Source organism: Odocoileus virginianus, chromosome 33 (genome assembly GCF_023699985.2).
Source record: "Odocoileus virginianus isolate 20LAN1187 ecotype Illinois chromosome 33, Ovbor_1.2, whole genome shotgun sequence".
Lineage (NCBI taxonomy): Eukaryota > Metazoa > Chordata > Mammalia > Artiodactyla > Cervidae > Odocoileus > Odocoileus virginianus.
The window spans coordinates 1,149,731-1,174,632 of record NC_069706.1 but is presented as its reverse complement, the minus strand read 5'-3'; the positions used below and the strand labels follow the sequence as shown (position 1 = coordinate 1,174,632).

The 24,902-nt window shown below is 61.4% G+C and overlaps 2 protein-coding genes across 11 annotated transcripts in view; one reads left to right on the top strand and one right to left on the bottom strand.

The window, feature by feature from the left end:
• The window catches only part of IFT140 (intraflagellar transport 140), a 53,513-nt gene that overhangs the window by 20,059 nt on the left and 8,552 nt on the right, over positions 1-24,902 (top strand). For 9 of the 10 annotated variants that reach the window (XM_020886387.2, XM_070460880.1, XM_070460879.1 and 6 more), the window contains 11 exons: positions 1,753-1,880; positions 3,365-3,482; positions 4,256-4,386; positions 4,759-4,909; positions 5,553-5,684; positions 7,476-7,675; positions 23,271-23,448; positions 23,696-23,886; positions 24,159-24,254; positions 24,436-24,568; positions 24,712-24,855. In XM_020886387.2, coding sequence (XP_020742046.2) covers positions 1,753-1,880; positions 3,365-3,482; positions 4,256-4,386; positions 4,759-4,909; positions 5,553-5,684; positions 7,476-7,675; positions 23,271-23,448; positions 23,696-23,886; positions 24,159-24,254; positions 24,436-24,568; positions 24,712-24,855 — 1,602 coding nt within the window. Of the gene's footprint in view, positions 1-1,752; positions 1,881-3,364; positions 3,483-4,255; positions 4,387-4,758; positions 4,914-5,552; positions 5,685-7,475; positions 7,676-23,270; positions 23,449-23,695; positions 23,887-24,158; positions 24,255-24,435; positions 24,569-24,711; positions 24,856-24,902 lie in introns of all 10 variants that reach the window. The other variant, XM_070460881.1, reaches the window with a different exon arrangement.
• TMEM204 (transmembrane protein 204) lies at positions 9,224-21,080 on the bottom strand. Its single transcript, XM_070460904.1, has 3 exons — positions 20,156-21,080; positions 16,167-16,322; positions 9,224-9,863 (listed from the first exon to the last, which is right to left on the bottom strand). Exons 1-3 carry the CDS (start codon positions 20,433-20,435, stop codon positions 9,619-9,621), a joined length of 681 nt encoding a protein of 226 aa, XP_070317005.1. The 5' UTR covers positions 20,436-21,080; the 3' UTR covers positions 9,224-9,618.

Genomic DNA, 24,902 nt, shown 5'->3' with positions numbered 1-24,902 from the left:
AGCCCACTAAGTTCTGTGGGAAACCCCTCCCCTGGCCTTCCTGCTCCCAGCCCAGTGCCAAGCCAAGCAGACACTCATTGGGCATTGGTTGAACGTAAAACCATTTACCTCAGACAGGGACTTGAACCCACGTGCTGGGACTCAAAGCAGCCAAAACCCACACTCTTCCCACTGAGGTCACAGACCTAGTTTCAGGATCTGATAAAGCTCAGGTTCATGATGTCTCATTGCAGAAAGAATTCAGTGAGAGACAAAGTAACAGGTAAGAAGTGGGTTTATTCAGAGAGAAACACACTCCACAGGCCATGTGGGCCATCGCAGAGGGCAAGTGCAGAGGCCTTGAAATATGGTGTGGTTAGCTTTTATGGGCTGGGTAATTCATAAGCTAATGAGTTGGAGGATTATTCCAGCTATTTGGGGGAAGGGGTAGAGATTTCCAGGAATTGGGCCACCACCCACTTTTTGGTCTTTTGACTTTTGGTGTCTTGGAACTGTCATAGTGCCTTTGGGTGGTCATTTAGCTTGCTGATTGCGGATCAAAGTCTAGGGGAAGCTGACTTTACTGCCATTTTGAAAGTGAAAGTGTTAATGGCTCAGTCATGTCCAACTCTTTGCAATATTATGGACTGTAGGCTGCCAGGCTCCTCTGTCCGTGGGATTCTCCAGGCAAGAATACTGGAGTGGGTTGCCATTCCCTTCTCCAGGGGATCTTCCTGACCCAGGGATTGAACCCAGATCTCCCGAAGTGGAGGCAGATTCTTTACCATCTGAGCCACAGGGAAATGGAGTCTGCCACCTTGGACCCATTTGATTCTAATTGGTTTATGTTGCGTTCTTGGGTTATGTCATTCTTTCATAAGCTGTGCCCTGCCCCCTTCCCTCCTGTTTCAAATTGAGCCGGGAACCCATCTCAGCTCCAAGGAGAGGGGTCAATCCATGCACAAGATACCCAAAAGCATAAGCTCCGGCCAGGCCTGACTCTGGTCACTCTTTCCAAAATAATAATAGTGGGATGTGTGGAAGAACAACACTTTAAAACATAAATGATTTTAAGTCACCTGTGGCTCAGAACCCTCCAGAGTCTTCCAGCTTCATGTAGAACAGACTCTGACTCTTCCCTTGGCCTGCACTGATGCCCAATGTGGTGTCTGCTCACTGCCTGCCTCAGGGCCCGCCTTCCTTCCTGCCACCCAGCTCCTTCTCCTTCTGGAAGGCCAGTGCAGCTCTCCAATGGCTGGCCCTTCCCCCCAGGCTCACTTCAACTTGCCCCCCAGACAAGATCTGTTCTCAGGCATTTACCAGCATATGGTGGACACACAGAAAAGTAGGCATGTTGTGTGTGTGGCTCATGAGTTTTCACAGATGGACATACCTGGGAGGTGATCACCACCCCTTCCACTCACGGCCTCCCCCAGAGGTGACCACTAGCCACACAGTCAGCTTCACTGGGGCATTAACGTAAGACCTCATGGGCAGCATCTCCTGCATCAACCCGAGCGGATGGAATTCCACCTGCTACCACCTAAATTGTTTTCTTTTAGCATCCCTTCCATCACCTATCTGCACGTGCTCAGGCTGAGTCACGTGCACACCTGCTTGTTGACCTGGCTACTCTGTACCTCCCCCCGACCAGAAGCACCAGGAATTCCCTGACAACAGGGCCCATCCTCCCACGTGGGGTGAGACTCCAGCAAGGGGTGGGGCCTGTGACTGCAGCCCCCCTGAGGTCCCTGTCCCCTCCTTTTTCCTTAGGGGACCGTGAAGCAGCTCCTGCCATTCTCCGAGTCAGAGGGGAACCCGTGCTTCTTGGACATCTGTGGAACTTTCCTGGTTGTAGGGACGGACTTGGCTTACTTTAAAAGCTTTGATCTTTCCCGAAGGTACAGTTTTTGTCCAAAAAAAGTATTTTAAATGCGTTGGGAGACAGTGCGATGGATAGAAGGCAGACGGGGGCAGCAGACTGCTTATATTCTCGTTTCAACATTAATGTGCACTTTCCTGTTGGAAATGCCTGATATCTTGGTTTAAAGTCTTAAACTCTGCATGAAGTGGGGAGCAGCGTCACTGTGTGGTAGACACGTGACACAGTGTACTTGGCAAAATCCACAGACCTTTACAGCTCACAGTGAGTGTTAGTATTTGCAAATTAAAACAACCTTTCAGGGCTGGGAGGGAGTGGGGAGAAAAAAAAAAAAACAACCTTTCAGTTCAGGGGGGCCCAGGATGGAAGGCAGACAAGGCAGGACAACCCCCATTCATGAGCGTGTGGAACCACCTCCCTCCGCCCTAGCAGCTGCTCGGGTCACCCTGGGTCTGAGCGGGGCCCTGAGACTAATAGCTGAGGAGCCACATGCAGCACGCACTGTGCTGATAGTCAGTTCCCACAGGCGCGGGGAGGCATCCAGGTTGGTCATGAGCAGCTGAGTGTCAGGATGGGGACTGGCAGGGAGCCGGCTTTTCACCTGAGGAGTGGTTTCCAAGTCATCAGGGGAGGAGGCTGAGTGACCCCTGAGCAAATGCATCCAAGGTGGAGACCTGAGTCTCGAGCCAGGTGTGGCTTTGTGTGGATGCGGGTATGAGGACACCGCCGCTGGGGTCTGGGAGCAATGACAACCCAGGATCAATAAGCACACCCCATGTCCAGATCTGGGTCCAAATCCTCCTGCAGGAAAGGGAGTGGGCTCCTCAGAGATTGATGCTGGAATGGATTCTGGGCCTAGGCAGGAAATACACGAGATGAGCCTGGAGCCTGAAGCTCTGTCCCAGCCCAGAGGGACCCAGGGAGACGAGATGATTAGATGTCACGTGAGGCCTGGATGGGGATCCAGGGCAGAAGGAGAACACTAGGGGGAAAATAAGGAAATGTGAATAAAGAAAGTCATGGTGAGCTATCTCTACAAGTCAGTTTTGTTTCTGGAGGCATCAAACTAGACACACCTAAACAGGAGACTAGTGTAATAAATTTGAGTTTCCACACAGTGGAAAAGCACGTGGCTGTAACGAAGGGTGAGCAGCAGAGCCCACGGCCGTGCTGTGTGCACAGCGCGGCATCTGTAATCTGCTGCTCCTGCAGTCTGTGATGGGAACGAGATAGTGCTCCTGCCTGTTGACAAAAACAGAACTTTAAAACCTCAGCCACACAAATAGCAGATTGTTACACTGTGCTCCTGAAACTCAGGTAACATATATGTCAATTATATCTCCACCAAAAAATGTAAAAACTTGCCCTGTCTTCTGAGCCCAGCCCATTTCCTGGGTCTCGCATTCCTGAAGTGAGAGCCCCTGGGCCCAGGTTCCTGGCCCGAGGGGAAGGGCTCGCCTGCCCTCCCCAGCAGGGCCACTGAGACCTCGTCCTTCCCCACAGAGAGGCCAAGGTGCACTGCAGCTGCAAGAGCCTGGCCGAGCTGGTCCCAGGCGTGGGGGGCCTGACCTCGCTCAGATGCAATGCCAGCGGCAGCAAGATCAGCCTCCTCCTCAGCAAGGTGGGTCCCTGCATGTGCTGCCCTGCCTGCCCTACCCTCCCGCGGCCCTGGTGCCCCCTCCACCTCCTGGGGCTCCCTCCGCCTTGCCACCTTCCTTCACTTCACTCCCTGTGTCATCAGAAGCAGTGGTTCTTGCACAGACCCTCACCTCTTCCTTTCTGCCTCTTTCCATCATCAGACTGAGGTCTCTGGGCAGCAGGAGTGACCTGGAGCCTCTTGCTTTGAGAGTGGGTGTGAAGGAGCTAGGTGGCAGGGGCGTTGGTTCTAGAGGAGCTGGTGCCTTCCCGCCGTCAGTGTCTGCTCATGAGTGCCTCTCTCATTCACTCATTCACACACTCATTCGTTCACTCACCAACTCATTCACTCATTCAGTGATTCATTCACTCTCTCATTCACTCATTCATTCCAGAGTGGGTTGCTCGCTGCCGTGTGTGTACCATGCACTTTGCTGGGTACTGTAAACACAAACTGATGTGTTAAATGGGGGACTCGACCCCACCCCTGTGGATGAGCAGACCCAAGTAAATTTTTACAACCCTGGTGAGAACTGGGAGGAGAGAAGCAGGGCTGAAGGGCAGCGGTGGGCCCAGCCACTATGGGGGATCGGCTGAAATTAGAAAATAGTAAACCCACAGCCACTTCAGTGGGATGAACATAAGCTGACGTTGGAATTCCGCAGTCTGGAGAGTCACTTGCTGGGACCTCAGGCGCCTCTCTCGAGCACGTGGGATGTCGGTGGGCAGGCACACTGAGCTCCAGCTCTCGTTTCCTAGGCTGACAACAGCCCTGACTCCAAAATCTGCTTCTACGACGTGGATATGGACACAGTAACCATCCTCGACCTCAAGACAGGACAGATAGATCAAAGAGAGACATTGTCCATTAATGGGCAGGAGACAAAGAAGTAAGACTGTGGTTTGGGAGGACTTTGTTGAAAAAAGATGTTGAAAATGATGCTCAGTTACTTGTTGGCTTGGAGGCAGTTTGTTGCTAAGTTTTCTTCATACTTGGAAGAGCTTAGTGATCATGAGCAGTGAGGACCAGAGGTGAAACAGAAGCCCGCTCCCCTGGGCCGTCGTGGGGATTTGAGTCTAATCTGTTTCCTCGGTTCTGAGGTTCTGGAGTCATGGGCCAGGAACTTGAGCTTCTGAAAGGGCTGCAACTCAAGTGCCCACGGGCAGCCCCAGGTTTCAAGGTGCAGAAACCCGTCAGCGTCCCTGCCGGTCTTTCTTCAGGGCGTCGATGTATCACGCGTGCGGGTTTCTTTCTCTTTCAGGAGCCAGGCCCTGGAGGATGAGAGGCTGACAGACCTCGTGCCTGTGAACCACTTCTGGGATCAGAGCGAGCCCCGGCTGTTCGTGTGCGAAGCCGTACGGGAGGTGCCCAGCGCCCCACAGCAGCCCGTGGACAGGAGCGTGCCGGCCGAGGCCAGTGTGGGCCCCTTGCTCCTTGCACAGTCGCCTGTGTGTTTGGACGGGCGGGCAGGGCGGGCTCTTCTTCCCAATGTGGACCCTGGGGAAGTGGTAGGGAACAGATTCCAGGGAGCCAGTCTCCACCCCCAGGACGTCAGGGGACACCTCTCCCCTATGGGTTGACATTGAGAGCTGGTCCCACCCTCTGTCACGTGCCATTTTCTCTCAGGGATCGGAGTCACCCTTGATCTGGGCGCATCCTGTGGGGTCCAGTTATGAAGGTCCCCTCAGTTGTTCCCCAATCAGCGGGCCCCCAGCCTCGGTCACCGCCCTCCGCTCTCTGCAGGGCCTCCCTCCCCAACACCTCATCCCCTCATTGGGCCCAGACTCCACTGCTTTCCACTGTCCTGTTTTGCAAGACGCCCAGTGGCCCCAGAAAACGCCCTCTGACCCTCGTGCGTGCACCTCTCTGGACCCACCTTGTTCCACAGGGGTCGTGCTCAGGGTCCTCGGCAGGGAGAGTGGGGTTATATGAGAACCAGCCTGTCGGCCGCTCTATTCTCTGTGTTTTATGTAAACTTCCTGGCAATGCCAGTGGGGTCAGACAAGAACCAGGAAAGTTTCTGTTGAACTGAAGACAGGACGTGTCCCTCTGCAGGCAGACGTGCTGGTCCTGTCCTTCTTCGTCTCGGAAGAGCATGGCTTCCTGTTGCAGGACAGCTTCCCCCGGCCCCCCGCCTTCCAGATGCTCCTGGGGATCCAGGTTCCCCACTACTACTTCACGAGAAAGGTGGGCCCTGCGGGCGCGGCTGTGTCCTTGAGCCCTCCTCCTCCCCGGGGGCTCTCGTTACACGAGCAAACCGTGTGCCCCGAGCTGTCCCCTGAGATCCCACCAGATCCAAGGTCGCCATCCCTGTGGGGAAGGTCAAGGGCGGGCAGGTGGGCAGCAGCTCCACTGACGGGTATCCCTCCTGGCTCCCCCCAAAGCACTAGGCCCTTCCATCTTCCTGTCTTCTTTTTAAAAAGTCTAGCTGCTTTTTTAGAAGTTCCTATTCCTATATTTGCTCAGTCATGTTTGACTCTTTTCTCCAGTCCAGAATACTGGGTAGCTGTTCCCTTCTCCAGGAGATCTTCCCCACCCAGGATTGAACCCAGGTCTCCTGCATTGCAGGCGGATTGTTTACCAGCTGAGCCACAGGGAAGCTCACTTCCTTCGTAGCTCAGTCTGTAAACAATCTGCCCACAATGCGGGAGACCAGGGTTCAATCCTGGGTGGGGAAGATCCCCTGGAGAAGGGAATGGCAACCCACTCCAGTATTCTTGCCTGGAGAATTCCATGCACAGAGGAGCCTCACAGGCTGCAGTCCATGGGATCATAAACATTGGACATGACTTACCAACTGAACTACCATTCCTGTATTCACTGTAGGAAATTCAGAAACTGCAAATAAGGAAATAAAGACCAGAGATGATGCAAATCTCCATGGTTGCAACCCCCAGAGGTGCCGCTGGGGACAGCTAGGGAGAGGTTCTGTCTGTAGCCTGCATGTGTGCGTCACATACACCATCCCTTCCTGCAGGGGATAGACCCAGGGATCAAGCCCAGTTCTCCAGCGTTGCAGGCAGACTCTTTACCAGTTGAGCCACCAGGGATGCCCTGTTACATACTCGTGTGTGTTTAAATTTCTGATCAAACGGGGTCATTGTCGGCACTCGCCCCAACCATTTTGGATGAGTTATTTGCCATCCCTGGGACGTGGTCTCTGCATCCCCATGGTCCCGCCAGTACCTGAAATCAGCATCCTTGGCCCTGAGGTCAGTGCTGATCAGGGGTGGGTGTGTCTGTGATGAGCGGCAGAGCTTCCAGCCCAGCTGGAACGCTGGCTGAGCCACCTGTTCTCAGCCGGGCGCCCACAGCCCCTGCACCGAGGGGCCTGTGCAGGCTGCAGCCTGTTGCTCTGCCTTGGGCCTTGGTCCTGTGGGCCTGGGGTGCCGCCTGACCTGCCCCCCCAGCTCTGTGCTTCCTCCTGCTTCACTTGTTTCTTCACTGTCCTGTCAGCAGAACTGAAGTGTGCGGCTTTTTCTTGGATTTTTTTTCTTTTTTTGGCTTTTAGTGTAAAGTGACTTAAAATCAGGCCTCAACCTGAGCTCTGCGTTTAATGTGTGAGCAAGTGTCCTGCTTGTAGTCAGAGGTGGAAATGGACCACAAGTCTTCCACCTACAGTGGTGCTGGCGTGGTTTTAACACCTCGTGCACAGGCACACGGTCAGACATGGCAGGAAGAGCCCTTTCTAGGAAGTTTACAGACGGCTGAGGGGTGGGGGTTTCATGTGTTCATGGCTGTGGAGCCGCTGACGTCACTGCCTCAGCCGCAGGTCCCTGTGTGCCGACGCCTGCATAGCCTGCGGTCTGAAGCTGGAGCCCCGTGCTCTGGTCCCTTCGAGGGCCTGCAGACATGTGATGCTTTTGCCAAGAGTGTTGGTGAATGTGGGGTCTGTGCAGGGGGTCCCCCAGGGAGAGGCCCTGGGCACGCACTGGCTTCATGGGGACCCACAGATAAACAGCGCCGTTTGTCATCCAGCCAGGAGAAGCTAATCTGGAGGACCAACTGGACTCCGGATCCCAGTGCATCCCCCAGGCAGTGGGCAGGAGGCCCCTGCGGGACTTTGTGGGGCTGGAGGACTGCGACAAGCCCACGCGGGACGCCATGCTCAACTTCAGCTTTTTCCTGGCCATCGGAGATATGGATGAGGCCTTCAGGTCCATCAAGCTCATCAAGAGGTGAGGGGCTGCTCGCGCAGGGCGGGGCCGGGGGGGACAGTCACCGTCACTGAGTCTTCTTGGCGTGTGTGCTGTCTCACGGGTTCAAGGAGATTCTGGTGGAAACCAGGACGTGAATGGCATCCGGCTGGCCTCATGGTGCTCAGATCCTCGGGGGCTGAGATTCAGTTGTTTGGATTTATTTTCATGTCTGGACACTTCCTAGTCGAAAATTCTGCAGTCACTAAATATTTATAGCACCTGTCTCTCTGGGGATAATTGCACCACCCAGAAAAGGTTTTGATAGTAAACCCTCAAAACGGCAGACAAAATGCAATTAAAATCGCTCCAAGAGAAGTTATCCCTCAAGGGCTGTGTATAAGCGACTTTCTGTTTGTCGGGGAGCTTCTCAAGAGCATCTGACAGGTTAATCACACAGGGTAGAAAAACTGTTGAAGGATGGAAGTCAGGTGGAAGGGAAGGACGGGAGTTAAGCGCCCCCACTCCTGTCTGCAGAGACGGGTCTGTAACCGGGTCAGACCCTGGTCATTGTGGCCTAGAGCAGAGGGGCTTCTCCCCATGCCCACTGGGTGGGCAAGAGGCCCTTGGTCGGGGAGTGCAGAGTGGCTGGCGGCACTTTCCGTTTGATAGAAGCTCCACCAGAGACCATACGTGACCAGTGGGCCACTGCAGTGTGTGTTGTCGTGTGCGGAATGCTGCTGAGGCTGGACCCTGAGCTGCTGGGGAGGAGGGCGGCCCCGCGTGGCCCCCAAGCGTACCCCGACCCGAGCTGTGCTGACGTACTCTGTCAGGCTGGACATGCTTTGAGGCTGTCCTCCCCTGCTTTGGGTTTACCTAAAGCAACAGCGTGACCCAATCCCTCACTCTGACTGAAGAGATTCCTGGGGGCAGCAGGGCCTTTGAGCCCTAGGCTGGTCACCGCTCATCGTTGGGAAGGGTGCGGCAGCCACGCTAAACGTTTCTTAGTCTTCTCGGGCCGGCCCGTGGGGAGGCAGCGGAGGACTTGGCACCGGTGCCTCCCCGCCCCGCCTGGCTTCCTGGGCTGCGAGATGCCAGCAGCGCTTCCCACCGCCAGGGGGCGCGGCCCCCACGGGCCTCACAGACGTGGGCGGGCAGCCGCTGGCCCGAGGGTGCTGGCTGGTGTGAACCTCTGAGCTGCTGGTGCTCAGCGCGGGGAGTCGGGGCTCCAGCCCAACTGCCGGGTCCGGGGCCGTTGGCGCCAGGCTGGGGCTGGGACGGAGGTCTGAAGCCGCCGGTGGCGGGGCCCCGGCTGGGTGAGGTGAAGACTCTTCTAGGGGAAAAAGCAAGCCAGCCTCTGAGTTGTTTGAAGCCAGTAGGCGTTTCTCTCTTGCTTGCCAGCTGCGGACACGCTGTCATGCAGCTGCAGCTCAGGATCCGCGGGGACGGGGACTTGTGAGTGGAGGCGTGAGTGGCCCTCAGCCACGCTGCCCTGGACCTTCTCTGACGGTCAGCTACAGAACTACAGGACTGGCCCGATTCCTCACCACGTGGCCGTGTAGTGGATAAAACACAAGCTTTAAGCCATGGTGAGAGATTGGCATTTTATTTTAACTTAGAAGGATAATCAGGAGTAAATGGACCTCACTTACACAATGCTGTCGTAAAACCGTGACCGTCTGACTGTGAATTCTGAGTCCCTGGAGGAAGCTCCGTGCAGTTCACAAACTCTCCCCGTGTTCTGTCTTATCAGGGTGGTTACGACCCAGGACGCCCCTCTCAGCAGATGCTGAATAAATTAACGTGGGCTGGGGCAGAGCGCAAGGCCATGCAGGAGCGTGACGCGGGCCGCAGGGGAGGGCGCAGATGCCATGTGGTCAAGCCCCATGTCCGTGGATAACGTGGTCAATGCGTGTGGTGTGTGTGCTCAAGTGGGGAGCAGCACCCCAATTCCCAGACGGTCCCTGGGTGGAGGGAGGTCACCCTCAGCACGGTGACTCAACATAGTCGTTGTCCAGCCCACGGCGAAAGCGCGCAGTCAGGGAGCGGCTGATGACGATCACGCGGGGGGCCGTGCAGTCCTCCCGCCGGTGCAGGACGTTCCAGATGAGCATGGCGGCAGCCAGGGTGGCCAGTAGGCAGGCGCCGATGTTCAAGTAGCACGACCAGGACAGGCTGGTGTAGGGCCCGATGCGGTAGAACGTCACCAGCCCAATGACCAGGACGAAACCTGTGGACGAAGCCCTGGGTGAGGCAGCTGCTGGAGGGCCCCCGCTCCCACCCGCCCTCCTCCGACCAACCCTGTTCCGGGGGCCAGGAGCCCAGCCCGCCCTGCGCCCCGCCTAGGGGTTGGCTGCGTTCGACGGGGCCTGTGGGTCTGGTGGGGCGTCTGTCCTGGCCAGGCAGTCTTGGGGTTCAGGTGGTTCCTGAGACCTGGCAGGTGTCTGGCCTCAGCTGCCCCCCACCTGCTGCAGAGGGGATGCCAACACCCGCTTCCTCACCCCGAAAGGCCCAGCAGTGACTCCGCGTGAGGTCCACCAGGCCTGTAAATGCCTAATTCATTCAAAGCGAAGGGAAACACATGTGTTTTCTACTTTATACCTGGGACCAGCTCAGATTGGTGTGTGACTTAGTTGAATTTCTGTCCTTAAGAGTTTACTTATTCCTAGCATACCGGGCAGGCGGGGGGCCAGGAGCCGGGCCCCGGGAGTCTCCTCTGCCATCTGAGCAGCTGTAGCTGGTCCTAGAGCATCCCCGCCCCATCTCGTCCCCTCGTCCCCCTCATCCCTGTCTCTCTTCCAATGATGCCGGGCCCAGAGGGGTGGGTGTCCAGGACTGTGCACAGTGCCCTTTACGACCTCCCCGCCCTCAGTCAGCTGTTCGTGTCGGCTCGTCATCACTGAGAGACGTGGTTCTGTCTCTCAGGGGCTCCACAGACCTATCTTTTGGTTCCTACAATAAGAAGACTGGAATTTTACACCCAGGATCTGTGGGCTAAGCCAGCAGGCACTGGCGCTTGAGAGAGTTCAGGTCTGGGTCTGGGCTGGAAGCCCTGGTGACTAGGATGGGGGCAGAGGCAGTGGTTCTGCTGCTTAGGAAGCTGTCCGGAGCCCGCCCCTCCTCCCAGCCCTGGGTCATCAGCCCCCCTGCCGGGCAGCCCCGGCACCCCCTCTGCTGTGCCGACCGGGCTGGGTCTGTTTTTAAGGAACCGAACGTGCCTGATTAGGACAAAGGCCCTCGGGGACCCAGAGTGTCCAGATGGAACTCCCTGCCCCTCCCAGACCGTCTCGGGCCCTGCCCTGGGCTCTGGCCAGGCTGAGCCCACCGAGTCCCTGTGCTTGTCCTATACCACGACATCCGCACTCTGCTCCTGCCAGTCCCCCCTCTCCTCCTGCTTTCCTCAGTAAACCAGGCCACGCATGACCCAGCGTGGCCTCGGGGCAGAGGGTTGTCGCAGTGATGCCCGCGCCCGGTTCTAATAGCCACGTCCTGACTGGGTGCCGAGCGCAGGCTGGGGTTTCCTTGAAGCACAAGCGTTATGGTCTCGCCTTCTCTGCACCTTCCAGAGAGTCTGACTCATACGTCTGTCCTGCCTTGGTTGTGTGCTCGACAGCAGTGACGCTGACCAAGCCCTGTGCTCATTCTTCACGGCACTTGGTGAATCTTGTTACACCCGAAGCTTCTCCATGCCTCCTCCTGTTAAAAGTAACGGATTCTGTTTGTCATGCACACTGGCACTTCTTTGCCCACGAGGACAAACGGCCTGCGTCCGCTGTCTTGGGCAGCCAGCTTTGCGTTCGTGACGGGAGGGGTTCGGGCCTGTGTTCTGTGAAAGGAAAGCGGAAGCATTCTGCGTCCCCTCGATGTCATGGTGTCTGGGCGCTTGTTGAGCCTTCTTTCAGCAGGACTCAGAGCACGGGGGATGGGGCAGGGGGGTGAGTCAGCACGCCAGCCGTGTCAGGGGGAGGGGGAGCAGGGCGGGGGACAGCATGAGCACCCGGCGCGGCCGGGGGTGCTCCCCCAGCGCGGCGGCTGCAGCACACCAGCCCCCTCCCTCCACTGTGCTCAGAGCCCATTGCCCCATCCTAGGGACGCTTCATCTGGCTTGTATGTGTCACACAAGGATCCGTTGGCGGTGTCCCTCCCTGGGGGCGGGCAAAAGCACTGGGTGTCCCCATGGCCTCCGAGGCCGCTGGCAGTCTGACGTGGGTGGCTTTGCATCACTGACGGACAGAGGATGTTGAATTCATAAGTGGAGGCCTGTGAGTCGTGAGACCCCAACCTGGACAGGCCCTGGCAGAGACCAGGGCAGGGCACGCTGATGGGACATACACGTGGCCTGGGGACCCGAGACCCACTCCCAGGACACACCTGAGTAAGACCCTGCTTGTCACAGGTCACAGGAAACATGACTGTGACCCAAGTCAGCAGCGTCTGGAACGCGGTCGTCAGACAGAGCACTGGGGTGAGGGCCGCAGGCGCCCAGCACCTATGCTCGGTTCAGAGCATGTCCTCTGTTTTGGAGGGAAACAGGACAGGCGGTTACTCTGTTGGCATTTTACTCCATTTATCACTTCCTCTGCAAGTACACTGGAGATGTTCTTATGTTAGAAGATAAAAGCAGTGTGAACTGACATGTGAACAGACAGCTCTGTTCACACACACGGCTTCAAGAGTCAGGGGCCAGGTGAGCACAGCCTCTTGGAGGGATGCTTGTCAGTGACCTGAGCAGGCCGAGCCCTGCCTCTCTAGCGCTTTCTCTTGGGCAGAGTTCTCTGGCATCCTCAGTGAGCTGTGCGGGTGGGTTTCTAGCAGGACAGCGCTCATCCTCGTCCGCCCTCGGCCAGCAGAGGTGGTGTGGCTGAGCAGACTTGGTCACCACGGGGCCCACGATGCACCACGTGTGGGCAGTGGAAAGCCACGGAGACACTTAGAGGTGGCAGCTACTGCACTGGCCACGTGCACATCCTCCTGAAAGCAAACTGGCCGTTTACTTTGATGAGGTTCTGAAACGAGGCCGTCCATCTCTCTCAGCCCTGGTTGAGGGCCTCTTGTTCCTGAGCGTCTCCAGAGCCTTTTCCGTGATGTCAGTGAAGCAAGTCTAAGGGGAGAGGTGCAGTAGACCCACGTGGAGTTGATTCCGTCCTCACAAGCTTATGTTCCAAAGCAAACAGCCCCTTCCTGTGGGCCGGCGGCCGGGCAGCGTGGTTCAGACGCCCTCTCCTCTCTTCCTTCCTGCCAGCTTCCTCGGGCTCTGCCGGCTGTCACAGGCCGTCCTCCGGAGTGGCCGTCCAGCCTGCGCGGGGGCGCGGATGGAAACCGTGGGGCTGAGCCCTGAGCTCACGCGGCGCCTGCCACAGGTCCAGGGCAGCACCGGCCGGGGCCCTGATGTGGGGCCCTGAGGCTCAGCCGCAGGCGGGCTTCCAGCACCGTGAGCAGCAGAAGGTGTGGACAGTGCCGCCCCCTCCCACCCCCACCAACCAGGGGGAGTCTGGGAAAAGACACGGCCACAGCAGCAGCAGGGGCAGGAGACAGGAAAGTGAGCCGCCGGCCCGAGCCAGGCACTTGACTGGACAGCACAGAAAGGGGCCGATGGCGCAAGCAGGTCTCCTCCAGCTCAGAGGCCAGGACAGCCACCACGCGCCACCCAGCTGAGCTTTGGGGACAGTAAAGTTGGCCTCCACCTCGGGTGTGGGGCAAGCGGCCCCTTAGCATGTTGCTAAGTTTTTCAGCAAAAAAAATCTCAGGATTTGCAGAAGTGGAGAGGAGGCCAGCAGACATGAAGCCCACACCGTCTACGTAAATGCTGCTCTCGACCCCTGCGGGGTCTGAGGGGCTGGTGTCTGAGGAGGGGCCGGCCGGGCGGCATTGGCAGACGGCTGCCACATGGCGCCTGCTCCCCCCTGCCCCGTGCAGGGAGCTTTCACGGGGTGTTCAGCTCACGCGTGGGGTGGACTAGGGGACGGCAAGGAGTTTTTTCGACTTTAGGGTAAATGGAAATCACACTTGGAAGATTCTGCAAGAAATTGCCTGATGCAGTAGAGCTCACCGGGTGAAATCGCTGACGGTCGCTCTGTCTCCCGCGGTCCTCCCTGGCATCTGAGACGGGGTCGCTTGGACTTGCAGCCCTGACTGAGGGGGGGCGGGGGCTGCCCTTTGACACAGCTGGGCCGGGCATCCCGTGCCCTGGGGACCAGTGCCCAGAGCAGCTGTGGGATCACCAAGAGCACCGCGGCTGCCCTCCTGCCTCCTCCCACTGGGGTGTTGCTCTCTGGCTGGTCCTCATGCTCCTACCTCCCAGGGAGCTGTGCTCCCCCCTTCCATGAGCACCTTCTCTCCCCCGCCCACCCTCTGGCCCCGAAGTGGGGACTCAAGGTTCCCTTGCATAACAGGTACCAGCAGGCATTTCCCCCTCCTGGGACAGGATATCCTGGCGCCCTTCAGTCTCTCCCTGACTGTTTAAAACAGACCAGAGCACAGGAAAAAACCTAACTCTAAAATTAGCCGCGTGATAGAAGAAAGGCCCAGCGCTGTGCTCTCTACTGTTTGTCAATGAAACAGTCTAAACAGGGCCAAGTGCATTTCCTCTCTGGGCACAGCAGCCCTGTGGGGGGTGACCGGTCGGACGCGGGGCGGGGGCGGGGAGCGGGCCTGCGGAGGCAGGGGGACAGATCGCGGAAGGGCTGCAGGTGCCCTGCGGGCTCCTGGCTTTTTCCATCAGCCTCTGCCGGCCTGACGGGCTTGGGCAGAGCTGGGTCCTGCCTCCCAGAGGCGGTGCTGGCCTGGGGATGCCCAGGTTGCAGGGTGTGCCCCCCACGCCCATTGCTGCAGGACAGTGTGGTTTCAGTTAATGAGGAGGGCTCCCCTGCTTCGATTTTTTTTTGTGTTACTTGGAAACAGTACAGTTTTGTCTGAAACAAGAGTTTGCAGGAAGTAAGATGTCAGGTTTAACACCAAACCCACAATACGTTTTCCAGTAATTCCAAATTAGTGTGTTGGAGATGTGTCTTCTGAGGTGCGGTGCACACTCAGTGCTCCTTCAGGGAGGAGTCCCTTTCTGAGTCAAGAGCTGTTACTGTTATTCCCTTAACGCCACTCGAATATCTGTCTTTAATCCAGCTTTACCACTTCCTTCCTGAAGGGATGGAATTCCAGATGACCCCTCATGAGGGAGGGGGGTCTCAGCGAGGCACGGACCCATAGCCCCGAGCTCAGCAGAGGCGGCCCGTGGAACGGTCCTGGAGGAGGGAGGGGACGGCGGTCCCCGACCCCAGAGTCACCCCAGGCAGGGTGGGCGTCACCCCTGTGGCTTCACCCCATTCACGGTGACCGCAGGGGCGGACGCAGCCCTGTTCTCCCGACACCTACTGTGCGCCCTCCTGAGCCTTGCAGCGCCCCGGGCTGCCGGGCCCCAGGGAAGTGACTGGCTGAGGGCCGCACTGCCCTGTGAATAGGGCCCGTTTCTGAGTCCCACCCGGCACTTCCCAGCATGAGTGCTGCCAGCTGTCAGCGCGTTCTGGAAACTGCGCTTCTCCAGGAAGTGGGGGGGCCCGGGATCCATCGTCCCCCGTGATTCACTCGCACTTCCTGCCCACCCCCCCCCCCGGGCTGGGCTGCAGCCTCACCACTGGGCGCTGCTTCTCCCCCGAGCCGGATGCCTGGCTGCCCCCCCCCCGCCCCCCGTCCTGTCAGCCCCCACCTGCCCTTCCCCATGGGCAGCAGGAACCTGAAAGCCAGGATCCCATGATGGTTAAACCTGGGCCAGCAAGACAGGCGGGGTGTAGGGGGGGAAACCCAGCACAGATGCACCCCCACCCCAGGGCACACGGGTGGGCAGCTTCGGGGATTCTTGGCCGCTGCACAGCCTCCCTGGCCAGGCCCATTCATCACCCGTGGGGCCACTGCTCTTGTCCTCGGAAGCCGGCAGTGGCCAGGCCCTGCCCCACCCACATCACCCCCAGCACGAGGCGGCTTCTGGACTGTTCGCTGAGGGCCTGCAGCCTCGCTCCTCTCCCCAGCATCGCCCCCACCACGCTCATCTGATCCCAGCCGAGCCCCAGACAACCACAGCTATAACCCGAGCCCAACCCTAAGCCTGTAGATCACCAGCTGGGAACCACATGCATGCCCTGAACTCCCTATCTGCTGACTGTTAGCCAGGAAGGCTGCAGGGCTTAGAAGGGCGCCCACTTCTGTCCACGTGCCCATGTGCTCACAGCAAGCTGCGGCAGCCTCTCAGGAGGAGAATGAACCCAGGCTGCCTGCCACCCGGGCTGCGGAGGGGCAAAGAAACAGCAGGTGCCAGAGACTTTGAAAAGCCAAACGGGTCACCAAGTGTCAAGTGTGGTCACCTCGCCTTAGACAGCGGGAAGGGCTGGGAGGCCTCGGGCAAAGAGACACAAACCCCTCGGGTTGCCCCGCAGTGCCCTCCCCCCCACCATGTGTATTTCTGTCTGGCTGCTGCCCACAGTGACGAGTGGGGGCCGCCGTGACTAAAAGCCGCAGCCGACCTGCCACCCCGCCGGGTACTTACTCGCCAACTGAAACGCGGCAGCCATGGCCTCCTCCCAGCACTGGGCGTCGGGTGACAGGAGGGGCAGGCCGGTCAGCCCCAGCACGAAGGTGAGCTGGCCGGCTGCCAGCGCCGCCGTGGCGACCAGGTTGCAGGCTCGCATCATGTCGAACTGCACTGCGGGGCGGGAGGGAGGGGAGCGGCGGTCAGCATGGTCAGCACCGGCCAGGCTGCTCAAGCCTGGCTCCCTGCCCACCTGGGGCTCCTCCCTCCATCTCCCCGAATCTCACCACCCCCTCCCCAGCCCCCACCCACCTGCATCCTGGACCCTGGACCCTGAACGAGACGTGCGGGACGTGCATGGGGGGCAGCCTGGTGCTCGGACCACAGAGGTGGGGGCTGGGTGGTGTCATCCAGAGGTCCGTCGCGGGGGAATACCGTCCTGCTCGCATGCTGGACGGCAGAGCCCTCAGCTGTGAAGTCCACCCCTTCCCCGTGGCCCTTCCAGAGTGTAAAAGCCCCCTGCCCCAGGGCCTTGGGTGCAGCGCGCTGTGGGCGGGCGGTGTTCTCCGTTAGTGTGTGTGGTCAGCTGTGCCACTTCCACCAGAGGATCACTCCTGCCCGGGGGCCTCAGGCGGCTCGCCCCCGGCCCCTCTCCTGCTGTGCAGAGCTCGAGGGGTCTCGCCCTTCCCAGGTCCCAGCCTGTGCCACGCGGCTGCTAGGGGCTGTGGGCACCCTGGGCCCTGCACGGGCGTGGGAGCAGCCCTGGGGGTGAGCGGATGGACTGCTGCTCAGCACCAAGGGCCCAGGAACCCTCCCAGACAGGTGGATGGACGGATGGACAGATGGCTCCTCTGTCTGACGCCCTCACCCGCAACTCTTGCGCCCCCACCTCACTGTCCTGGGCTCTGTAGTCGTCAGAGCGACCACAGGACATGGCCGCGGTCTCTGGGAACCCTGACCTTTAAAGGGAGGAGCCAGAGAGCTCAAGGCAGGCCCCAGGAGCCCGACGTCCCCACACGGGCTCAGGCCCCTGGCCTCCCCCCACTGGGCGGCAGGGCAGCGGGTCTCGTGATCTGCGGGAATCCTCCTGACTGCTTGCGAGGGCTTCCGGGGTCCCCTGACCACATGCGGGAGCGGGAGGCCACACGGTTCCCCCGTCAGCATGGGGCTTGGCCACTTGCAGGCTTTTCCAGGGAGGCTGCTCATCGCGCTCTTCCTGCCTTTTCACCTGGACTTGCTTTGCAACCACGTTTACCCTTCAAACGCCTTTATCCTACGGGAAGGCCCTGCTTCTCTAGATCATGGGTTTGGCGGCAGAGGCGGAGACGGGGGCTGCTGGGGGTGATGGATGCTCAGAGCATGAGTATGGGGCCCACCTGAGCTCAGGAAAGTCCTACTGGTCCCGGGCTCAGCCTCGCGGGCAAGGAAGGACGCGCGCGGACCGGCCGGCCATGCCGTGAGCGTCCACGCTGTGGGGTGCGGGTCCCGGCGCAGCGAGGCCCTGAGACCCCCTCCCGGCCCGAGCAGGGCCTCCCCACGTCAGCGGACTCGCCCCTCAGCCTCGCCCCTCCCCAGCCACCCAAGCGGACGTGTCCCACCAGCTCCCCAGAGCCCAGGCGCCCAGGCATTTGGCGGGTCTTCACACTTGCTGCTCATGCAGCCTGGGCAGTGGCTCTGGGTTTGGAGGAGCCGTGAAGGCGAAGCTCGAGACTGGACATCTGTTTATTCATGTCCCCCCTGGTTCAGGGAGAGGACAGGATTGTGTCAGGGCCTGACAGAGTGTCCGACACATGGACAGATGGAAAGTGGCAGAGAGAACAGTGGTCGGAAAGCAAGACCGATTCCCCCCCACACCCCCGCCTGATCAGTATCGAAAGTCAGGGCCGCAGCGCATGCTCAGCCAGTGGCGTGGGGCATGGGCCCTGTGCTCTGGGACGGGACCAATGTGACGGAGGGTGGCTGGGGGGCCTGACCCAGTGCTCGGGACACCCTAACCGGAGCTTGCCCCCTTGGGGGATGGCAGAGTTGGCCCCACATGCCTAGCAGCTCTGGCTGGGCTCCGCAGGCATTGCCAGGATGCAGGCACAGAGCTGGCGGGAGGATGGCTGCTGTCCCCAAGGGCTGCCCTGGGCACCTGCATGGGGTCTGGGACCTCCAGGTCGGCCTGGCTCTGGACGAAGCGGCACGGGGCCCAGGGTGGACGAACAGAGGTGATCTCACGGTCGAGGCCACCCCGTTCTCCTCCCGTCCCTGGTTCAGCAGGAAGCTGGACCATCGGGCGAAGCCTGGGTTGGGGTTTTGCTGGGAGCTGCTGATTGGATTGACGGGGACAGGCCAGAAAAAGACCAGAAGCCCCCTGCCTCTCGGGACCCCCCAGGGCAGCAGCGCTCTGTCGCAGGGAGCTGGTGAGAAGGGTGTCAGCGCCTCTTCCTGGTGGCAGCTCACGTGTGAGCAGCTGCTCTGACCGTCTCCTTCTTTGGGGAAATGTCTGATGCTCGGGGCCTCGTTAAGGGCTGGCTGCTGCAAGTGCTGAGTAAGGGAGTAGGCCATTCTAAGAGCTGTTCAGGGGCTTCTCAGGTGGCAGGCAGGTAGGACAGTGAGTGAGGGCAGGTGAGCGGCCGCTTGGGACTCACGGCAGGGCAGGCGTGGGACTCCAGAACAGGCTGCATCCTGGCTCAGCAAGGGGGCAGGTGGGGGGTGCCTGGAGCGGGCACCTGCGTGGTGGTGTTGGGGGCTGTGGCAGGCAGCCGTGAGCCCCGGGAGGTGGGGGAGCCTATAGGGGAGCACAGGGCCCCTGGGGGTCGGGGAGGCGTGGCCTGCACCGGGCCCATGCTGGAGCCCCGGTCACTGGCTCCCACTGCCCCTCACCACATATCCAGAGCCCAGAGAAGACCCCCCTCCAACGGGCAGGTCCCAGATCCCCAGGTTCAGAGGACCTGCCAGCGTCTCACAGAACCCTGGTCTGAGAGCTCATAGGACAGGCAGACTCCTCCAGGCTCTGCCTGCGTTAAGGGAGGCTCTGGCCCACTGCTTATGAAGGGTGGGGGGCTGTCCGCTCCCCATGAGACACCCCCCAGCTGTGCAGTGAGGGCTCCACTTGCAGAGACGGGGAGGCGTCCCCTCAGCGGCTCGCCGGGACCCTGCGCCTCCTGCAGCCTCTGTCTCTGCCTGCCAAGTGGAGACAACAGCCCCCAGCCAGCTCCCAAGGGGCCCCAAGGAGGCCTAGTCCCGGGGGCCCAGCTGGCTGGGGGCAGTCGTGCCTGTGCCGGCCGAAGCCCCACTGGAGGCTGCGTTCTCCTGGAAGGAGAGCTACCTTCAGAAAGGGAAGGAGGTCTGTGCGTCGGGGACTGTCCACAGCTGTCATGGGCTGTCGCCAGCCCGGGTGGCGGCCTTTCACGTCGGCCGCTGTGACCCCGCATCCACACGCTCAGTGTCTGGCGTCTTCATGTGCCTGGACCTTCCCTCGCAAATGTTCAAACCCAACCCTGCTTTCAAGGTCAAGTTCCCACCTTCCAGACCCCGTGCCGGACGTGACCGACCAGACAGGGCCGCTGGTGGCAGTGGGGCAGCCGGGGACCTGGGCTCCTCCCTGCCGTCCGCGGGCCTCAGTCTGCCTGTCTCTGCTGGGCTGCCACCTCCAGCCAGCCCCCCGAGAGTCCCCCTAGTGCTGCCCACAGCCCTAAGGACCCTGACGGCTGTGGAGCGAGGTCGCAACCCAGCCACGTGCTTTAAGCGCCTTGTTTATTTCACTCATTAGCAATCTTTATTTTCCACCACGAAAAACACGTTTTCCTTGCTTCAGTTACCGTATCCGTCCCCTAGCTATGCATAATGGCAGAGAAAATCGCCCTCCTGCACAGGAAGAATTCTGTCCCAAAGGGACCAGGGCAGGTGGGAGTGGAGCCTGGGGCGCACCCGAGTCCCCAGGTGTGCCTCTCCCCTCAGCCAGCGCGCCCTGCGCGCACGGACGGCCACTCTAAAGGAGGCGGTGAGACAAACCGACTTACGTTTGACAGTGCCTCGCGACTCCTGGAAGCCGGCCGCGTCGGAGCCCCAGCCCAGGGCCTCGCAGTCGCGCGCGTCAGCTGGCGCTGGCCTGGCCCCCGGGCCGGGCGCCCCCCGGGGCCGCTCTGCCAGCCAGCAGGCCCGCCAGAGCCCCACGCTGCGCCTCCGGCCATCCTCCAGCGTCTGGTACACCCAGTTGGGAGTGAAGGCCGCCGCATTGTTGAGGATGAGAGAGACCAGGGCCACCAGCACGGCCGTGGCCACCACTTTGCGGACGGTCATCGCAGCCGCGGTGCTGGCTCGCGTTGTGGGGGGAGTCCCAGCCGCGGTCGGTCAGTGTGTCAGCGGGGCCGGCTAGAGGACGTCCCCGCTCATGCTCGGTGGTGGCGGGAAGGCCTGGGCGGCAGGTGCGGGGGTGCCCGCCTTGCGGGCCCCTTACCCGGCCTCCTGCACCTGGAGCAGCGCCAGGCCTGCGCCGAGGCCAGGGCCTCCCATCCCGGGGGGCACGCAGGGGCAGCAGCGAGAGCCCCGAGTCCTGAGTGCGCCGTCTTCCTGGGGGGCGGAGGCCGCGGCGCGCAGAAACCCGCAGGCAGGCGAGGCTGGAGGGTGCGGGGCTGGCCGCTCTAGGGACCAGCACGGGGCGGGCGCAGAGCGGGGCGACGGGGAGCAGCGGGCGGCGGGTCTGAGCCCCTGCCGGCGCCTCTGCCGCGGAGCAGCTGGGCCTGGAGAGCAGACGGCAGAGGAGGTGCGTGCGTGTGTGAGTGTGCCTCGCGCCTGCGTCTTCCCCGTCTCTCGGCAGGGAGGAAATGGTTGTTTTTGAGGCTGTTTTTGGAGAGCCAGAGGGCGTAGCCAACTGCAACAAATAGCGGCCAGACGCCCACAGGATGTGTTTCCTGATGGGAAAGGCAGGGGCCTCTTCGGGAGGCCTCCGCGGCCCTCCCCCGCACCCCACCTTCCCTGGGAGCGACGTGCACTCCCCACCGCTGTCGGGCCCACTGTCTGTCTGGCCCCGGCGGGTGGCATGGGTGGGGGCCAGCCGTCCGCTCCGGGGATGGGGCGTCCCCCCCCCACCTTCAGCCACTCCCCCAGCACATGGATACTCTCCGCACACGGTGCTGGGGGCCCTGGATGCCCTTACCTCCCAGCCAAGACCCTCACCCACACTCGGAGGCCCCCCAGAGCAGGCCGTCATCCATGTGCAGGAGGGGGTTGTGAGTGAGCTGAGCACCCAGCGAAGCCCAAGTGAGAGCCAGGCCGCGTCTGCTGTGGACGCTGACGGGCCCAGCCTGCTGGGCTCTCAGACCCTCACCCGGCCCGGCCTGCCTGTGCTGACTCCCAGCGGGACCGGGTCAGCCCCCCGAGGCCCCGCCCGCTCTGGGTCCCAGGGGCTGCCAAGTTTACATTCCTGAGAGGCAGGGGCCATCAGCTCCCAGGGGATTTTTACCTCTTCTGGGTTTTTCCCACCAGGGCTCACAGAAGACGCGCTAGCTGAGTTCTCACCACTTCCCTCCTTCGGGGCCAGAGGCGAGGCTGACCCCTGCTCCACCAGCCATGCTGTGTCTGGTGGGTGCTAGCGGTCCTTCCACCTTCCTTGCACCCGGCGGAGGGGCGCCCCCCCCAAGGGGGCCACGGGCTGGGGTCCCTGCACACACGGTGCACTCACCTCAGAAGGAGGTTTTCCTGAGAGCTTCTGAGAGCAGAGCATTGCCTTCCCTCCTTACCTACTTAAGTCGCTCTTCCTGAGTCAGTCTTCACGTGGCTGTCTTCCGCTGGACAGCAGTAGTGGTTTCAGGAATGGCAGTCCCAGCTCTGTCTTCCCGGGCTGGGCAGGCCACAGGCCGGGTCACCCACCTGGGCGCCTGTGGGCCAGCAGGCCAGTGCCCTCTCAGCCCCCAGCCTTGGGCGGAGGGGACAGCTGGGATGGGGCCTAGGAGCAGACCTGAGTCAGGGATGACCTCACCATCCGAAGGTCCCCTCGTCCTCTGATTGCTGCCCCCCGCGAGCCGGGCCCTCAGCCCCCGAGGCTTCCGTGCTCCTGCGCATGGACTCACAGGAGAGTAACCTCAGAGCAGGGATGCCCGGCAGAAGCACAGCGGCGTGTGTGCCACTGGGCGGACGTGAGGCTGTCGTCCACCGCGGCCCCGTCCACTGGGGTCTCCACGGGCAGCCCAGGAGGAGGGGCCTCGGCGTGTCCCAGGAGCTTCTGCGGGGCCCGGGCTTCCTGGAGAGTCAGGAGCTAGGAGCCCCCCTGCCCCTTATGTTGAGGGTACAGTCTATACACAGGCCCGGGTGGCAGGGAGTTCTCACAATCAGACGGGCACTGAGCCGGTGTCCACATGGCCTGTCCGTTGGGTGTATGGACCCCAGGACCCATGCAGGGTGAAGCTGCCGTCAGAGCAGCCAGCGTGCAGGGACGGCACTTCCCACGGGCTTTTTCCAGCACGTCTTGGTGGCAGGGTAGGTCCACCAGCCGCTCACGTCCCAGGAGTTACTGGTCTGTGCTCGTCGGGGCCGTGGGGTCATCTGGGAATGGAGCACCCTCCCTCCCACCAACCTCATTTCTCATTTCTTGGGGAGGCCCGACCTGCTGGGGTGGGAGGGAGAGAGACGTCGGAAACCTCTGAAAGGAAGAAAGGAAGCCCCGCCCTGAGCCTGTGCCGGGGGCTCAGAGAGCAGCTCTGCAGGCCGGCTCCCGGGACCCTCACCCCCATCCGGGTGTCGTACCCACTCCCCAGCCGACCCAGGGTCTCTGTGGGAGGACGCAGGGCCACGAGGAGTGCAGTCTGGGATGGAGGTGCTGGTGGGGGGGGGGGCAGGTGTGCTCTTAGGGGCACGGCGGGGCTGGCGGCCTGTGCAGGACGCCCCCAGTCTTCGTGGGATGGCAGCAGAGGGGGTGTCTTGGCAAGGGGCAGGGTCCCAGCTGTGGGCCGGGGGACAGGACTGTCATTGCGTCCTCCTCGGGAGGGCCTGTGGGCCCCAGCTTGCCAAGCTGCTCTGTGGGTGAAGCTGTGGGGCTCGCACGTGGCCCCCTCCTCAGGGACCTTGTGTCTGGCCAGGTCCCCACGTTGCCTGGCACAGGGGGCAGCTGCTCACTGAGCCCCGTGTCCTCTGCCGCAGCCAGGCCGTCTGGGAGAACATGGCGCGCATGTGCGTGAAGACGCAGCGGCTGGATGTGGCCAGGGTGTGCCTGGGGCACATGGGCCACGCCCAGGGGGCCCGAGCGCTGCGCGAGGCCCAGCAGGAGCCAGAGCCGGAGGCCAGGGTGGCCATGTTGGCCGTGCAGCTGGGCATGCTGGTGAGTGGGACACCCCTTGCGCATGCCCGCTCCCCACCCGTGCGGGCTTATCTGGGCCATTGGGTCGCAGGAAGCAGAAAACTCCTTGGACAAGTTGAGGCTATAACGGGGGGTGGGGTGAGGGAGTGGACACCCCCGGTTCTGACGGGATCCATCAGCCCCTCGACGATGGGGTGGGGGTTCCAACCCCGGCTGAAAGGCAGGTTGCCTGCACCCCAAAGTGCCTGCACCCCACCTGTTCCTGCAGGAGGACGCGGAGCAGCTCTACAAGAGGTGTGGGCGCTATGACCTCCTCAACCGCCTGCTGCAGGCCTCAGGCCAGTGGCAGAGGGCCATCGAGGTGGCCGAGCGCCACGACCGCGTGCATCTGCGCACCACCTACTACAACTACGCCCGGCACCTGGAGGCCAGCGGGGACTGCAACCTGGCCCTCAGCTAGTGAGAGCCCTGAGGGTCCAAGGTTCTCCGGGGAGGGGCCAGGCCAGCACAGCTGCGGGGGCCGCCTGAGCCGTGTGGCTCTAGGGGGAGCAGCCGGGCTCGGGCGGCCGAGTGCATGGGCCCCGCCGGGCCTGGACCCCTACCTGGGCCGTGTGGAGGTGGGGCCCGCAGTAGGAGCACAGCTGCAGGCGGGAGGCGAGGTGCCATCTCTCCTCGCATCCCCAGGACTGAACCAGGGCAGGGGGTGAGTGACGCTGCCTCTCCTCCCGCAGCTACGAGAAGTCGGACACACACCGCTTTGAGGTGCCGCGGATGCTGGCGGAGGACCTGCAGGCCCTGAAGCTGTACATCAGCAAGATGAAGGACAAGTGAGTGCCGGCCCAAGGGGCCTCCCTCAGGAGCCTTCCATGCGATGGCATGGAGCATCCCAGCCCCTCCAGGCTGGACCCCAGGCGGCTGGGCGGGGGCCTCCCTGGGACCTCACTCGGGCTCGGCCACCTGGCTGCTGTGGGCCGGGGCAGAGAGCCTGAGCAGAGGCGTCCACTGCAGGACGCTGTGGCGGTGGTGGGCCCAGTACCTGGAGAGCCAGGCCAAGATGGACGCGGCGCTGCACTACTATGAGCTGGCCCAGGACTACTTCTCCCTGGTCCGCGTCCACTGCTTCCAGGGCAACATCCAACGGGTGGGTGCCCCGACTGGGTCGGGGCTGGGGGCACACGGGGCGTGGGTGCTCCTGGGAAGGGGGCCGGTGCTCAGGTGAGGGGGACGGGATCCCACCGGAGCAGGGCGGGCTGGACGCGAGGCCACCATCCCTGGTGTCTCCAGGCCGCCGAGATAGCCAGCGAGACTGGGAACTGGGCAGCCTCCTACCACCTGGCCCGGCAGTACGAGAGCCAGAACGAGGTGCGGCAGGCCGTGCACTTCTACACGCGTGCCCAGGCCTTCAACAACGCCATTCGCCTGTGCAAGGTGGGCACCCCTGCTTCCGCTCCAGGGTCCCATTCCAGGGGAGACTC

What these genes read in the sequence shown, in the direction of transcription:
- TMEM204 (XM_070460904.1), bottom strand. Translation starts at nt 20,435, where the DNA reads ATGACCGTCCGCAAAGTGGTGGCCACGGCCGTGCTGGTGGCCCTGGTC. An exon ending in GTCGCGAGGCACTGTCAAAC is followed by an intron (nt 16,323 to 20,155) that starts GTAAGTCGGTTT and finishes CCCGCCCCGCAG; the next exon opens with TGCAGTTCGACATGATGCGA. An exon ending in TGCCGCGTTTCAGTTGGCGA is followed by an intron (nt 9,864 to 16,166) that starts GTAAGTACCCGG and finishes CTTCGTCCACAG; the next exon opens with GTTTCGTCCTGGTCATTGGG.